The following is a 17915-nucleotide window of genomic DNA, read 5'->3' as shown; positions in this document are numbered from 1 at the left end:
GGTAGCAAGTTGGAGATAGGGACATGATGGAACCTGTGAGTTTCTCTCATGTTTGCTTCTTCCCAGAATCCTATTCTCCCTTCAGCAACCTTATTGTTGATATTGAGTGATATTAAGACCATGTACTTCTCTCTTAAAGCTAGAAGCCAGAAGCATCTGAAATGATAGCAACAGTTAAAGAAACTGAAGAAGTCATGAAATTTCAAAGACCTTGGAGCTCTAGTCTACCACTCTGGCTAACCCCAGCCTGCTCCTCATGCAGATGCAGGGCATTGATCTCCAAAATGAGGAGAGATCATTAAGAGTTCAATTCAATATCAATATCAGATTATGCTATGCTTCAGCTTCCATATTTGTGGTCATGCCATCTTTTATTTCTCTAACCTTTTTCTTGAGGAGTTCCCAACAATGTACTTGGTTTTTTTTAAATTTAGGAAGGTTTTGCCTCAGAATTATGTGCTCTGTATTCACTTATGACAGAAAAAGAGGATAAAGACTTAAAATGATACAGGAGACTTGGGGAGAAGGCAGAAGAGAAAGAATATTATCTCAGGGCTGTCAGACAAAATAATTACTTGTCTAGGATGGCCTAGGCAATGGAATAGTCCAGATGATCTTTGGAGTTTACTTCTAATATGAAGAGATTATACCTTGGCTACTTTTACAATTTAGAAAAAAATGAGCAGAGAGTTACTATCTCCAACTAACCAGGGGATAGTCTCCTTATAATACTCAGAATTGAAATCTATAAAATTAATGGCATAAATAGAGTGAATATATATATAGCTGTAGTCCAAGGTTGGATGCAAATTCAAAGTCTTTCTCACTTATTTAAACTTTCCAGAACTTGACTTCAATTGGCACAAATTTCAAGTAGAATGGTAGGGTTGATTGATAACTACTCAATCAAGACATCCGGCCTCACTTAAAGAAAGTGATAAGATATCCAATCAATTGATATTAGTTATAGGCTTTAGACTAAGTGTGAAAAGTCTTTGAAAAACATTGGATGAAGTTCAATGATTTCAGACAAGAAGTCTGTTCCAATTGGCTGAGAAATTTCATATTCTCTGGTTACTGTATAAAAACACCAATTAATTAGAATTAAGTAGTTTCTGTGAGTGGCAAGTCATTTGCGAGACTGGGGAAAGGGTAGCTTTCCAGTAAAATCACTGAGGAGAAAATGTCTAAAGGAAGAAGAGGAGCTGGCCAGGTCTCTTCCAATTCCCTCCCTGTTTTGACCAAAGAAGGAGCCCAAAAACTTGAAAGAGAGGGTGTTGGGCTGCCAGTCCTTTCATCTTAGACTCAGCTCTCAAAAATTTCTGCATTGGGAACTGAGGAGAGATTAGACAGATTTATCAAAACCCCAGCAAAGAAACCACATTAAGCTGAAAGAAAACTTCATAAGTAACTCACAGATGAACAGATTTCTATTAACTATTTGCCATGAGTACATGCTAAGCTTGAGCCCACTTTCTGTTCAACTCTGCATATACTTAAGGGAAAATGTGTCATGGATTTTTGAGGGAATGTTTAAATCAACTTTTTCTTTTTTTTCTTTTTTCTTTTTTCTTTTCTTTTCTTTTCTTTTCTTTTCTTTTCTTTTCTTTTCTTTTCTTTTCTTTTCTTTTCTTTTCTTTTCTTTTCTTTTCTTTTCTTTTCTTTTCTTCCTTCCTTCCTTCCTTCCTTCCTTCCTTCCTTCCTTCCTTCCTTCCTTCCTTCCTTCCTTCCTTCCTTCCTTCCTTCCTTCCTTCCTTCCTTCCTTTCTTTCTTTCTTTCTTTCTTTCTTTCTTTCTTTCTTTCTTTCTTTCTTTCTTTCTTTCTTTCTTTCTTTCTTTCTTTCTTTCTTTCTTTCTTTCTTTCTTTCTTTCTTTCTTTCTTTCTTTCTTTCTTTCTTTCTTTCTTTCTTTCTTTCTTTCTTTCTTTCTTTCTTTCTTTCTTTCTTTCTTTCTTTCTTTCTTTCTTTCTTTCTTTCTTTCTTTCTTTCTTTCTTTCTTTCTTTCTTTCTTTCTTTCTTTCTTTCTTTCTTTCTTTCTTTCTTTCTTTCTTTCTTTCTTTCTTTCTTTCTTTCTTTCTTTCTTTCTTTCTTTCTTTCTTTCTTTCTTTCTTTCTTTCTTTCTTTCTTTCTTTCTTTCTTTCTTTCTTTCTTTCTTTCTTTCTTTCTTTCTTTCTTTCTTTTTTTTTTTTTTACTGTAACCCTTTAGTAAACACTCCTTTCTAAAAGTTACTTAATGCTGGTTGACTGAAATGGTTTTCACCTGAAAATTTTGTGGAATAGCACAGTGAAGCTAATGGAATTAGCCTTCTTAGAGAATAACCCTCAACTTCTTAGGGGAGTTAGAACTTTGAAAGGAGGGATTTAGCCTTGTTTTAGGGAATAGAATTCATCAGTATGAGTGGGAGTTGACAACAATTCTTAGAACTTTTTATGAACTAGTCCAGCCATTCTGGAGAGCAATTTGGAAATATATCCAAAAATTATGAACTGTTCAGACTCTAGCCATTGTTACCTCATTTCTTTCCTATCTAGCCTTAATCACTGATTGGGCATTGCCTCAGTTAAACAGAGACCTGTTAAAGACCCTAACTTAAAAAGGCCAACCAAGGTCTCCATTATATCCAGGGCCATCTCCACTTGCCCTAATCTATATTTGGCCACTGGATCCAGTGAAAAAAGTGGGGCTGTTGACCTTGCACAGACCTCCCTCACTCAAATCCAATTCACTTGCATGCCATGGCATTACCTCCCTGATGTCATTGGCCTTCTTGAAGAATGAAGGACAAACAACAATAACTGCTAGGCTACTAGGTCTTGTATCCCAAAGAGAAAAGGAAAAGGATCCAAATATACAAAAATAATTATGACAGCCTTTTTTGTTATTTTTATTTTTTTAATTATTAATTTTTATAATTATAACATTTTTTGACAGTACATATGCATAGGTAATTTCTTTTTACAACATTATCCCTTGTACTCCCTTCTGTTTCGAAATTTTCCCCTCCTTTCCTCCACCCCCTCCCCTAGATGGCAGGCATTCCCATATATATTAAATATCTTATAGTATATCCTAGGTACAATATATATGTGCAGAACCGAATTTTGTTGTTGTTGTTGCAAAGGAAAATTGTATTCAGAAGGTAAAAATAATCTGGGAAGAAAAACAAAAAAAAAATTCACAGTTTACACTCATTTCCCAGTGTTGCTTTTCTAGATGTAGCTGATTCTGTCTATCATTGATCAATTGGAATTGGATTAGCTCTTCTCTATGTTGAAGATATCCACTTCCATCAGAATACATCCTCATATAGTATTGTTGTTGAAGTGTATAATGATCCCCTAGTTCTGCTCATTTCACTCAGCATCAGTTGATGTAAGTCTCTCCAAGCCTCTCTGTATTCCTCTTGCTGGTCATTTCTTACAGAACAATAATATTCCATAACATTCATATACCATAATTTACCCAACCATTCTCCAATTGATGGACATCCATTCATCTTCCAGTTTCTAGCTACAACAAAAAGAGCTGCCACAAACATTTTGGCACATACAGGTCCCTTTCCCTTCTCTAGTATTTCCTTGGGATATAAGCCCAGTAGTAGTATGGCTGGGTCAAAGGGTATGCACATTTTGATAACTTTTTGGGCATAATTCCAGATTGCTCTCCAGAATGGTTGGATTCTTTCACAACTCCACCAACAATGCATCAGTGTCCCAGTTTTCCCACATCCCCTCCAACGTTCATCGTTATTTGTTCCTGTCATCTTAGCCAATCTGACAGGTGTGTAGTGATATCTCAGAGTTGTCTTAATTTGCATTTCTCTGATCAGTAGTGATTTGGAACACTTTTTCATATGAGTGGAAATAGTTTCAATTTCATCATCTGAAAATTGTCTGTTCATATCCTTTGACCATTTATCAATTGGAGAATGGCTTGATTTCTTATAAATTAAAGTCAATTCTCTGTATATTTTGGAGATGAGACCTTTATCAGAATCTTTAACTGTAAAAATGTTTTCCCAATTTGTTACTTCCCTTCTAATCTTGTTTGCATTAGTTTTGTTTGTACAAAATCTTTATAATTTGATGTAATCAAAATTTTCTATTTTGTGATCAATAATGGTCTCTAGTTCCCCTTGGACACAAACTCCTTCCTCCTCCACAAATCTGAGAGGTAAACCATCCCATGTTCCTCCAGTTTATTTATGATTTCGTTCTTTATGCCTAAATCTTGGACCCATTTTGATCTTATCTTAGTATGTGGTGTTAAATGTGGGTGACAGCTTTTTTATGGTGGCAAAAAATTTGAAACATCAATATTGTAAGATAATCAAATGAAAAAGACTTTGTATCTTTGCTCAATATAACAACCCATTACAATTCCAAAGGGACTCATGATGAAACATACTATCTGCTGACAGAGAATTGATGGACTCAGAATACTGATAGAAATATATCTTTTCAAATTTTTTTGGCTTTAATACGTCTTTTGCCCCCTCCACTCTGTCTCACTCTGTCTCTGCCTGTCTGAGTCTCTCTCTCTTTCTCTCATTCCCCATATATGTATATGTGTACACACACAACACATATGTATGTCTATATTTACCTTGTTTGTACATAGTGATTTGCATTCTGTCTACTTTCATTAGTCTTGAGAAAAAGGATCATCTTTGGCTTTTTTTTTTTTTTTTTGTATCTTCAACATCAAGCATAGGGCTTGATATATAGACATTTGATGATGCTTGTTGATTGATTGACTAAATATTCACTGAAATCAGTCTTTAAATCATATATATTTGCTGCAAATTTGTATGAGAAAGGAGATCTCTCTGATAACTTTATTTTTTTAGGTAGTATAGGAAATGTATAAAGCTGCTTGACTTTCCTTTTGATTCAAACAATTAGTTGTCATTAAACTGATTTATCACACTGTATTTCACATATAAATGATATTTTAGATTGAATTAATTAAGAAGCATTATCAAATCTGAAGAATAAATTTCAAAAGCTCATTATTGTTTGATAATAGTGGTTGAGGATGGTTTTTCTTGTTCAGAAAAATTTCAACCTCAGCCTGTCAAGTTATAACTGTATTACTGAAATTTATATTATTCTGAGCAGCAATGTGAAGTGATGAAAGGGTCACAAACAATCTCCATTGTAGAAAAAAGTAAAAATAGATAATACATTGATTATTAAGTGTGACTAGATTCCAATAAAATTCATTTATGGACATTGAAATTTCAATTTTAAAAAAAGGATCCTCAAAGTTTATATTCAACAATACAGGATTATTTTTTTAAAATGAAAACAAGGAATAAATATACTTGTTTTAGCTATAGTTAAGGATATTTTTGTAAATCAGAGAAATGGAAGATGGATAATAATAATAATATTGGATTTGAAGATCCAATAATAATGAACCAGTGGCACAACCAAAAACATTAACTTTATAATGAAAAGAAATGGGGAAAATATTTGCTGTAAATATTGCACGCCATCTAAAATCTATTAGAAACTAATGTAATCAATTAATGTTACATGTATAACATGTAAACCACCTTTGCAATAGCAAAAATACATTTGCAGACAATTTTCAAAGGAAAAACTATGTTATTAATAACACCTGAAAATCCATTAAAGTTCCCTGATAATTAAAGGCAAATAAAATGCTTAAGATACTATCACTTCTACTAATTGCAATTAGAAAAGCAAGGTAAAACCTAATAATAAGAGAGAAGAGAAAAATATATGTGATAACATTGTTGGTGGGTCTATAGACAGGTACACATTTTTAAAAAATGATAATTTAATAAAAATCAACAAATGTAGGTATTTCAATACACAAAGAAGCATAAATTATATATGAGATTATATAATTATTAGATTTAGATTATTTTTTTTCTTGAGGGTTTTTATTTTCTTTCTTTCTTTTTTTATATTTTAATAGTTTTTATTTACCAGATATATGCATGGGTAATTTTACAACATTGACAATTGTCAAACCTTTGATTATTTTTAAGAAAAATAAATATAGGGGCAGCTAGGTGGCACAGTGGATAGAGCACCAGCCCTGAATTTAGAAGGACCTGAGTTCAAATCAGATCTCATACACTTAACACTTCCTAGCTGTGTGTGACCCTGAGCAAGTCACTTAACCCTAGCCTCAGGGAAAAAAAAAGAAAAATAAATATAAAACTTAACAAGACAGTGACAAAACTTATATGCTTTTTTGGTATCACTTTATGGACTTTATTTTATTTTATTTTATGAAAAAAAGTTCCACTTTCTTTTCTTTTTTTTCCTCTTTTTCCCTCTCACTGTCATTGTTAATCTAATACTTTCCACAATCCTTTGTCTTCAATAGAAGCCTCTCTCTCTTGTGACAAATATGGTTAGTCAATCAAAATGAATTCACATGTTAGCTGTATCTAATATGAATGTCTCATTCTGTACCTCTAGTTTATCATTCTTTTTCAGAGATGTGGGAAGCATGTTTTAGCATAGTCTTCTGAAGTCATGACTGGATCAAAGTTCCTAATACTTTCCAAATTTGTTTTCTTTTACATTCTTATGATATTCATTGTATTTGATTCTCCTGGTTCTGCTCAGTTCACTCTATATAGATTGACACAAGTCTTCTCAGGTTTCTCTGAATCCATATCTTTGATCATTTCTGGTGGTGCAATAATATTACATTTCATCCATATGTCATAATTTGTTCAGTTATTCTCCAGCTAATGGGGACCCACTTTATTTCCATAAGTCTTCAATATAATTTTAAAAACATTGCCTCAAGTATTTTTGCATATATGAGTCCTCTCCCTTAGTTTGTTTGCTTTGTTTGGATGTATATAAACAGAAGTGTAGATGGATCAAAAGGCCTACACAATTTAGTGATGTTTGCTACTGAGATCTTTAGGAAAGATTCTAGTTTTTCTTTGTTACAGATTTTAGCTCATGGCTTTAGATGAATATAGTTTGCCATATTAAGAGAAGTTGCTTTTACTTGTATTTTTTATTATTAATATGATTGTGTTATATTTCTAATTTTGCAAATATTGAACCAAACATGCATTCATGGTATAAGTACAACCTGATAATAGTTTATAATCTTTTAATATGTTGCTTTAATATGTAGCTTCTTAATATATTGCTAACAATTTATTCAAATTATTATTATTATTTGCTGAAGCAATTGGTGTTAAGTGACTTGCCCAGGATCACACAACTAGGAAGTGTTAAGTGTCTGAATCCAGATTTGAACTCAGATCCTCCTGATTTCAGGTCTGGTGCTCTATCCACGTGCCACCTAGCTGCCCCCTTTTCAAATTATTTTTGCATCGATATTTATTAGAAACATTGGTTTATCATTTTCTTTCTCTGTTTTATCTCTTCCTTCTTAGCTTTCAAAACTATGGTTCTTATAGAAAATTTAGCAAGAGGCTTTCTCTCTTTTCCAAACAATTTGTATAATATAGAAGTTAATTATACTTTGCATGATTTATACTTGTAAATCCATTTTGTCTTTGTTTTTATGTTCCTTAGGATTTCATTGATGGTTTAGACAATTTTTTTAAAGGTTTAATCATTTAAAACACTTGTCTTAAGCTATTTCTGCTAAGTAAGGAGAAGCTCATCACTATCACTTACTGGGTTGAGCACCATTCAATGAATCCCTTGGCCAGAATGGACTTGAGAAAATACATAAACAAATGCCAAATGACTCTATTTTTGGGACTCTATTTTGCTTCTGCAATAGTGAAATTATTATTTAAAAGAGATACAGAGAGTACCAAATCACGGTTTCTAAATCATCACTAAACAGTAATTCCTATTATTTTTTCATATATGATGTCTTTGTCCAATAATGAGCAAATGATACATATTGATATTGTAATTCTTGCTAAAAATGAGACCAAAGAAAAAAAGGTATTCTCTTGAACCTCTTCTTGCTGGTCTGATCTGATCATTTCTCTACCAGCTTTGTTTTTCATCATTCCTATCATGGCCCCTAGCTATGGTATTTATCAAAGCTCTTACCTGGTACCTCTTCTCTCAACACTTTCACTTGGTAACTTCATCAGTTTTCATGGGTTCAATGACTATTTCTATGCAGGTGATTCCCAGGCTCATTTTCAACCTTAGTCTTTTTTCTCCAAATACTTAAAGGACAACTTAAACTACATGTTCCATGAATATCACAAACATCTCAAAGGCAACGGGTCTAAAATAGAACTCATTATCTTTCTGTGTATCCACTCCCCTTTTGAACATTCCAATTTCTGTTAAATATTCCAGTATCATCCTACTTACCCTATTACCTAGTTACCCCTTTGATATTATTTTTGTCTTCTCTTTTTATCCAATCAGTTCCCAAATCTTGTCATTTCTACCTCTACAATATCTCTCCAACCCACTCTCCCCTTTTTCAGCTCACAGTCACCACTCTATTTTAGGCCCTAATCTTCTTTTCTCTGGACTATTGAAAAAGACTCCTTTAGCAAAAATAGCAAAACCCAGAGAGGATCTTCCTTTTCCAGTTTGATATGTGTGGTGTGTGTGTGTGTGTGTGTGTGTGTGTGTGTGTGTGTGTGTGCAAACTAGGCCATCTTTTGCTTCATTTCTTACCTAGTTTTAAATCACTGAATGGTCATTGCCTCAGACAAACTGCTGTCTTTGGAAAGATTCCCACTGCATCTGGGATCATCTTCAGTCATCCTGACCTAAGTCTTGCCACTGGACTCAGATGACTCCAGAGGAGAGAATGAGATTGATGACTTTGCACAACTCTGCCTGACTTAAATTCAAATTGCTTGCAAGTCAAGACATCACTCTCCTGATGTCATTGATCCTCTTTAAGAAAGAAGAACAAATAATAACAATAGCCTCCTAATTGCTCTCCCTGCCTCAAGTCCCTCCCCTTCAACACATCCTTCACTGGTTGACAAAGTGATTTTCCTAATGCACAGACCCGATCTTGTTAGTTCCACTATTGCCCTGAAGATACAATATGGACTCCCCTCTTTGGTATTTGAATCCTTTTCATAACCTAGACCCAATCTACCTTTCCAGCCTTATTGTATATTGATTGCTCCCCTTCCTGTTCTTAAACCATTTTGTCAAACAAGCCTTCTTGCTAATTCTTGAGCAATGAAGAGATAATACTTTATCCCCCAACTCTATGCCTTTGGGCAGGCTGGTCTTTTGTTCCTGTAACACACTCCCTCACCATCTCTATCTTTTTAGTTTCCTTCAAAATTCAGCTCAAGTATTACCTTCTCTATGTTGTCTTTTCTGGTCAACCCACCTCACCTTCTCTAAGACGCTAATCCCCTCTCTATCTGCACCCTCACCTCCACCTCCACCCTTGGGTAAGACAATTACCTTGTTTTTATTTCAGGTATACCTTCCTATGTACATCTCTCACACAAAAAAGTAAGCTCTTTGAAGGCAGGTACTGTTTCATTTTTGTCTTTATTCCCACTACTTAGTATGATGTTCTTGTTCAGTCTTTTCAGTCATGTTTGACTGACTATTCATAACCCCGTTTGAGGTTTTCTTGGCAGAGATATTGGTATGATGATTTCCTCATTTTAGAAATGAGGAAACTGAGGCAAACAGGGGTAAGGGACTTGTCCAGCATCACTTGGCTAGTAAGTATTGAAGGCCAGATTTCAACTTGGGAAAAAGGGTCTTCCTGACTCCAGATCTAACCCTCTATTTCCTGCACCACCAAGTTGTCCTAGCTTAGTATAATACCTGGTACATAGAAGGCTCAGTATACATGGGAAAAAAAAAAAGTGGGCTTTCCCCTCAGGGAAAAGGACAATAGTAATGGCCACCCCAAATATGCAGCACACTTTACATGTGCTCTATATATAGCTAAAGAAGGCATTCAATTCATACATTATATCTTCTAATTATCTGGGTATGTTTCTTATCTCTCTGCTAGACTGGGGCTCCATGCCTCATATAAACTTTAACTCCCTTTGTCTAACATTATTCTTTGCCTGAGGTCAGTATTTCAAACACATATAATTAATATTTGTTGAGAAAAATGGTCATAGTAGTTATGATAGACAACTTTTTAAAATTGCCTTTTAAAAAAAATTCAAACCTGTAATTTCATTGGTGTAGAAAATTCTCTGGTGTGCACCTCCCTTCTGCTCTTTGTGGTTTTCATATCTTATCTCTTTTGATTCTCAAAACAACCCAGTGAGATAAACCATACAGTTCTTATAATCCCCAGACTAGACTTAATAAATGCTTGCTTGTGTGGAAAGGCAGTGGAATATATAATGTAGAGTGCTGGAGCTGGATCCAGCAGGGAACTGTGTTTGAATCTTTGCTCTTTTAAATAATAGGGACCCTCTATTTTTCTCTTAGCTTAATTTCCTTCTCAGTGAAATGAGATGAATGATTCTTGAACTTTACAGAGTTGCTGAAAAAATAAGTGCTTTGTAACCTTTAAAGTGCTTTATGAGCATGAGTTATTATGACAACATGTGAATTCTCTGTGGGAATTCTTTATGCATATAGATTTCCATTCCCTCTTTGGTTTGGGGAGTGGGGGATGGGAATGAGGGATAGAGTCTCTCCTTCAATTGGTCCTAGTTGGTTTTAAAGAAAACTCCTCCTCCTTCACATAATCTTTGAAAATGCCCTCCATAATATGTATAGTAGAATTGCTCATGTTTAACATATATTGGATTACTTGTTGTCTAGGGGAGGGGATGGGGGTAAAGGAGAGAGAAAATTTTGGAACATAAGGTTTTGCAAGGATGACTTGAAAATTATCTTTGCATATCAAAAATAAGAAGCTATTATTTTAAAAAAAAGCAAGCAAGCAAGCAAGAAAGAAAGAAAAGGAAGAAAGAAAGAAAGAAAAAAAGGAAGAAAGAAAGAAAGAAAGAAAGAAAGAAAGAAAGAAAGAAAGAAAGAAAGAAAGAAAGAAAGAAAGAAAGAAAGAAAGAAAGAAAGAAAGAAAGAAGGAAGAGAAGAGGAAGAAAGAAAGAAAGAAAGAAAGAAAGAAAGAAAGAAAGAAAGAAAGAAAGAAAGAAAGAAAGAAAGAAAGAAGGAAGGAAGGAAGGAAGGAAGGAAGGAAGGAAGGAAGGAAGGAAGGAAGGAAGGAAGGAAGGAAGGAAGGAAGAAAGAAAGAAAGAAAGAAAGAAAGAAAGAAAGAAAGAAAGAAAGAAAGAAAGAAAGAAAGAAAGAAAGAAAGAAAGAAAGAAAGAAAGAAAGAAAATGCGCTCCATATTATTTCATAGGATCTTGGAAGAACTCACACAGTTTCATTCCCCAGACCTCAAGGAGGCTTTAGGCTACCTTTGTCAGACTTCAGTGTTTGTCTTTGCTGTGTTATCCTGGGAAGCTCCACTTTATTTTCTGTCCTTTATAAGATAGCTGAGACACTAAAAATTCCCCAAACCTTGGATTCCGAGTATCTCTTTTGTACTCCATCAGTTTACATAGACTGCAGTGCAGATTATGAACTGGGAAGGCATCGGAGCAATAGTCACATGGGACCTCTGCTAATGAGAAGTCATTATTTACAAGGCCAGATTTGGAGCAGAGCTTTGGGATCTTCAGACCTGAGGCAACCGAGGCCCTTTTGCAATTATGTTAATTCATCTCAGCTAATACTAAGGCCTTTCCTTCTTGTGCTTCAGTTTTGTCCTTTATTACAGGGATTGGTAGCAGTGGTGCTGGAATCATTCCAAGTCACTTTCAATAGTGATGTCAGGGATTAATTGGAAAATTAAACTTGCTCTCTTCTGGAGGAAAATGCCTATGAAGTCACTTTGTAGAGTTTTTCTTTAGGTCTATTTAGGGGTGGGAGTAGAATAGGGAAACCAGGAACTATAAATGCTGACTGATTATACTCTAAGCCACATGATAAAAATACAATTTCCTTATGTGATGAGTTGCTTTTCTGAGGACCAAGTGTTGTGATAAGATGGAAATAATAATACCTCTCTAACTCTGTCACTATGATGTACCATGCTAACAAGGTCTGAGAGGTTTGAATTTATTAAAAATAAAAAAAAAGTGGGATTCCTAGGAGAAAAACTTTCCCTTTTCTGGTAGAATCTGGACCAACGAAAACCAAAGTTGGATATGACTACTGTTTTTTCTTTTTAGCACAATGTCTTTTATATATTCTCCCAGAACTGTATAATTGAATAGGGGGTAACCATGAAGCAAAGGAGAAGATTGTGGTGTAGCTGTAAGAAGCTCACTCTCCAGCTTCTGCTGGCAATATTAGGGTGGCCCAAAGTGTGGCCACCAATGGAAGGAAGCTAGTTCTATGACACCTCAATGTGTTGAAGAACTAACTCTTTCTGGAGGTAGAGGGCTGGGGTAAGGAAGGAGGAAAGGAAAAGTATGATATGTCTCCTAACACAGCGTTGTCAATGCCTGAGTTAAAACTTTACTTAGGCTTGGCATTCTTCATAAGCTACTAAAAATGGGGGCGGAATTGCTAAATTGCCATGTCAACCACCAATCACTGGAAAGGAGTGGAAGGATTGCAGTATCAATCACCAATCACTGGAGGGAGTGGATAAATGTACTGTGTATAATCATTAGAATAGGGATGAACTATAGAAGAAAGGTGGAGGAGGAATGGAATGGGTCTGAAGGCCAAGATAGGGGAGATGGGTCTCTGGAGAAGATTGCTACTTCTAAGTCTAGATTTGTCACAGTCTTGTTCCTTCCCCAACTCTTGACTTCTGCTTTCCCCTCTGTAGAAAGGCAATTGTGTGGGCAATTACTAATAATTTATGATTCTGACAATAATACAACCCATGATAATATTCTTTGTGAAGAAAATGATGTAAGATAACTAGAAAGTTAACAGAGCTAACTTCCTTATTGGGGCAATAGTGATTTGCAACTATGACCTCAGGAAGGAAAATTTTCTCACCTTTCTCCTCCCCCATTGCCTTCTACTCTTGTCACATAGGAAGTAAAGGATGTATAGGATCATAATCTAGAGCTTGTAGGCACCTCAGAGGTCATCCAGCACAATTCCTTCATTTTACATATGGAGAAATTGAGGTCCAGAAAAGTCAGATGATGGCGTGTCCAAGATGACACAGGTTGTGAGTAGCAGAGCGTGGATTCAAACTCAGGCCATGTGGCTTCTATAGTATATCTCATTCTGTAGCTTTACTTTTTGTTTTAAGAATTTGAATGTAAATAACTTCTACTAGAGATAATAGGACAAAGAATAAATCAACTAAATCCTAGCTAGTCAGAGAATTAATAGCTTGGAGTAGTTTAGATCTGGTCAGAAGCTATGCCCTCCTAATATTCCCCACTGTGGTATGAAGGAGTGAGATGGACAACTGCTCAGTCTTGTTAATTTGACTTGCCTTTAGGTTAAGCAAACCTTGCTTGAATGGGTTGGGAATTCAGTCTTCTGAACCAGAGAAACCTTGCTGTGTTTGAGCATGATCAGAGAAATCTTCTGTAATGGTTTCTATAGTGCTTAGGAATCAATACTCTAGGATGGAGGACCTTGGGTTATATTTCAATGAAAAACTTATTCTCTCTACTTGGATCATTGAATTAGAGAATCATAAAATTTGTAGTTGGAATTGATCTTAGGAGTTATTTTATCTAACCCTTTTAATTCAATTCAAAAAAATCAATTAAAAAAATTCAACAAAATAAATATTAAAGGCTGCTATGTGCCAGCCACAGGGCCAACTACTGAGAAAGAGTTTCTGCCCTCAAGGATCTTACAATCTAATGGGGAACACAATATATAAAAGCAAGCTAAATGGGGGAAGGTGGAGCATGAAGGAGTATGACTTTCTGTGAAGTCAAAACCAAGCGGAGCTGCTGATGGAAAATGGGGAGTTGCCTGGAAAGTTTCCTTTCATAAAGAAAGTTCTTTTCATTAGAAAATTCAAGTTCAGACCTGCTCAGGGTCACAAAGGTAGTAAGTAGCAGAGCCAATATTTGAACCTAAATCCATTGTCTTCAAATCCAAAGTTTTTTCTTGTATCTCATATACTATATGTGAGTATATATATATATCTACATATGATATATAGATATATATATAGTATGTATGTCATATTATAGATTATATAGAATAGGGAATGGAGAATAGATCAGCAACATTCTAAGTATCTATATGTACATACAAACTCAAACTACCATAGAATACTGAACCCAACCAACTGAGCTCCACTAATACCTGTTTCAAGTCTATTTTCAGCTTTGTGGGGGAGACTGGAATCTAGCACCATTGTTTATTATCATAGTCATTTCTTAATTAGGCAGGCAGTATATACACCTCCACCCTCACCCACCCTTAACCCAGAATAATCGAATCATTCTCCACAATCTTTCTGAAAAGAAGTGTAACTATCTTGGTGTAGGTGTATAATATAGAGTTTATTAAAGACAGCCATACCAACCCTTACTCTTCTACTATTGGCTCAGCTCCGTATTAATTCTTTCTCTGGGTTCAGTTGTAGTCTAATAGGAATGCTTTACAATATCTCAGTAAATTTCCAAAATTACAATCTGTCTCATTAAATGGCTTACCCCAACTCTGGATTAAAACCAGAGAAATTTCTTCTCAAAAGGGATTTTCTTCTCTCAGTCTCAAACCATAAATTTATACACTTAGAAAAGTCACAGCTAATGGTTATTTACCTTAATAGCAGTATCCAGTAACACAGTAATGCAGCCAGCCAAACACATTACAGAAGACTACAATGAGCCTTAGAGATATACTTCTCTCTCTCTCTCTCTCTCTCTCTCTCTCTCTCTCTCTCTCTCTCTCTCTCTCTCTCTCTCTCTCTCTCTCTCTCTCTCTTTCTCTCTCTTTAAAACCATATTTTTCACTAGGTAGAATGGTAGTTGTTGGAAGGAAAAAGAGGTTGATATATAAAGTATGGGTGGAAAATTTCCCAGAATCTTGTGCTCTGTGAAAAGTAGGGGAAAAAAGGGAGCTGTTGATGACTATGCTTGACTCTCCACCAAATGCCACAACTGCTAGTTCAGCCTGATCTTAGACTCCTGGCACATGCCCATTTTCTCTTCCCTTACTATCTGGTTGGCATCTTCATCTGCTTTTGTTTCAGTTCTCACCTTTCTACCTCCCCTGTTCAGCACTTCAAAATCAGGGCAGAAGTTCCTTCTTCAGGAGGACCACAGGAAACCTAAAACAGAGCTTTGATTTATAGAATGCCTGTAAAGCATCTAGACCAAAGGATTGTCTATCCTCTAGAATGACTTGACAATTAAAAGAATTCTTGATCCTTGAAACCCTGAACTAAGCAAAATTTAAATTGATTGCATATTTTTTCTATTTCAGTATAATATAAATGTATAATAGTATAAATATAAAAATGAATTAGAGAGACATCAGGTTTAAAAAGAGGGTGATCAGAAGCATATGGATTTTATAGATGAAGGCACTGAAGTCTCAGCTAATAAATTTCAGAAGTGGGATTTGAATACAAGTCTTTTGAGTTTTTTCTATAATACCAAGTTGGGGCTGCTTCCCTGGACTAATTTTGTATAATTCTTGGTTCTTCAGAGTTCACAGGGCCTAGTAATCAGAGTATATAAAGACCACCTCCCTTAAGCAAATTATTAATATTGCATGAACAATGTATAAGTGGATAACAAAACATCAATGGTTCAAAACTATACCTTGCAGAATAGTTGGTCATATGTAGTAACAGGAGCCATTTCTTCCCTTGAGAACTCTGTATAAAAATAGTTAACTTTACCTACAATTTTGTTTTTAATTCACTGATGTATTTATTGTGTAATAATCTTTATTTCTTTATTATTAATTAACAATGAATTAATAATGCTATTATTATTTCTTTATTCATCTCCTAGGTGAATAGATATCTTATCCATCTCCTAGGCTATAACCTCCCTGAGACAGAAATTTTACTATTAACTGGGTAGCTCTCTCAGTGGAAAGTACAATGTTCTGCATACATCAGGAGCTTAATGTTGGTTGAACAAACTCAGAAATTTCTAGACAATGTCCTTACAACTAATACCGTTTGTATGTTTAGTTGTCTAGTAATGTGATAACCTCTGTTAATATTTTATATGTGTTAAAATTCATTAATAGGGCTACTGTTTTTCTATGACTGACATCTCTAGTAGCTCACAAGCCTCAGCAACCTTGAAATTTAACCTTAGGCCAAGGCCACAATAGATATTTATGAGGAAAGATCTACCTACTTGACTATATTTAATAGAAATTAACTGAGCCAGATAATCCCAGGGACAGATCTATGAGGTAAACCAAAAGGGGCTGTGAAGTGGGAAGAAAGGAGTTCCTTTTGGCAACCCACTCCATTTATTACTAGACTCTCATGCTTATCAGCTTTGCAGAGGACAAGAGGGCATAAATTAGAGAGAGGTAGATTTTGGCTTAGTATACAGAAAAACTTATGATTAGGGATGTTCAAAAGTATAATGGGCTGTTTGTTGGGTTGGGATTTCTCTACCACTGGATGAGTTATACTTCTGGGAAACCAGGCTTCTGTGATTATTAATCCCATAATCTTGCTTCTCTAGGGTTTACTAGAACGGTGTCAGATCTTGAAAAGCTCTTCAGTGTTTGCCCAGTGTCATCCCCTGGTGGATCCTGAACCCTTTATTGCTCTTTGTGAGAAAGACTTATGCCACTGTGCTCAGAAACAAGGATGTGCCTGCTCAATCTTCCTGGAGTATGCCCGGAATTGTGCCCAGAGGGGAATGGTGTTGAATGATTGGACTCATGATAGCAAATGCAGTAAGTTAAGTGGGATACATCATGTGATATGTTGGTAAATGTTTAACAACCAGCTCTTTGGGTTAATCTACATAATTGATATCTATTCCATCATTTTCTTAAGTCAGAAAACAATAAGTCAAGTTCAGATTTGTAAATGTTCCAAATTCTTCTTAAAATGATATTTTATTTTTTCAATTTCATATAAAATTTTTTTAACATTCTTCTAAAAAAAATTGAATTCCAAATTTTCTCCCTCTTTCCCTTCCTGGGATGGTAAACTATTTGATATAATTTATATATATGCAATCATGCAAAATACATTTCCATATTAGTCACATTGTGAAAGAAGACATGGACCAAAAAAAAAAAAACCCTCATGAAAAAATAAAGTGAAAACTAGTATGCTTCAATTTGCATTCAGACTCCATCAGTACTTTCTCTGAGTATGGAGAGCATTTTTCATCATGAGTCCTTTGGAATTTCATGGATCATTATTATATTGCTGAGAATAGCTAAATCATTCACAGCTGATCATTTTACAATGTGGCTGTTACTGTGTAAAATGTTCTCCTGGTTCTTCTCACTTCACTTTGCATCAGTTCATGTAAGTCTTTCCAGGTTTTTCTGAAATCATCCTGGATGTACCTAATTCTGAGGTGTAAATGCTCACCTTCTTTCTTGTGATTTTTTTTTCTTGTTGGCTTGAGGGACCTTCCTACTATATATAGCAACTTATCCACTCTAGTGAGATACTTCTTACTGAGTATTCTTTTGATATTTTGGGGATATTCTGTTTCCTTATATCATATTGGTTTGTCAACAAATGTTATTAAGTATTTAGTATACAGAAAAACTTATAATTAGGGATGTTCAAATGTATAGTGGGCTGCTTGTTGGGTTATGATTTCTCTACCATTAGATGAGTTGTACTTCTGGAAAACCAAGTCTGTGATTATTAATCCCATAATTTTGCTTCTCTAGGATTTACGTGAACAAGTGCCAGATCTTGAAAAGTCATGGAGATTAAAAAAAAAAAAAAAAGAAAAAGAAAAAAGAAAAGTAAAGACAGACATACAGATCCAGCTCTTAAGGAGGCACTCTGTCCCCAAGCAATGTAAACAAATCAAATCTCCGATCAGTTCATAA

The 17915-nt window shown here is 35.0% G+C and overlaps 1 protein-coding gene across 1 annotated transcript in view; it reads left to right on the top strand.

Moving 5' to 3' along the window:
* The window catches only part of VWF (von Willebrand factor), a 203412-nt gene that overhangs the window by 34093 nt on the left and 151404 nt on the right, over window positions 1-17915 (top strand). Inside the window, exon 7 of the mRNA XM_074269040.1 lies at window positions 16571-16787. Within this exon, the coding sequence (XP_074125141.1) occupies window positions 16571-16787 (217 nt within the window). The remainder of the gene's footprint in view (window positions 1-16570; window positions 16788-17915) is intronic.

Source organism: Sminthopsis crassicaudata, chromosome 5, assembly GCF_048593235.1.
Source record: "Sminthopsis crassicaudata isolate SCR6 chromosome 5, ASM4859323v1, whole genome shotgun sequence".
Taxonomy (NCBI): Eukaryota; Metazoa; Chordata; class Mammalia; order Dasyuromorphia; family Dasyuridae; genus Sminthopsis; species Sminthopsis crassicaudata.
Note: the sequence above shows the minus strand (reverse complement) of the source record. Positions and strands in the feature narration are given on the sequence as shown.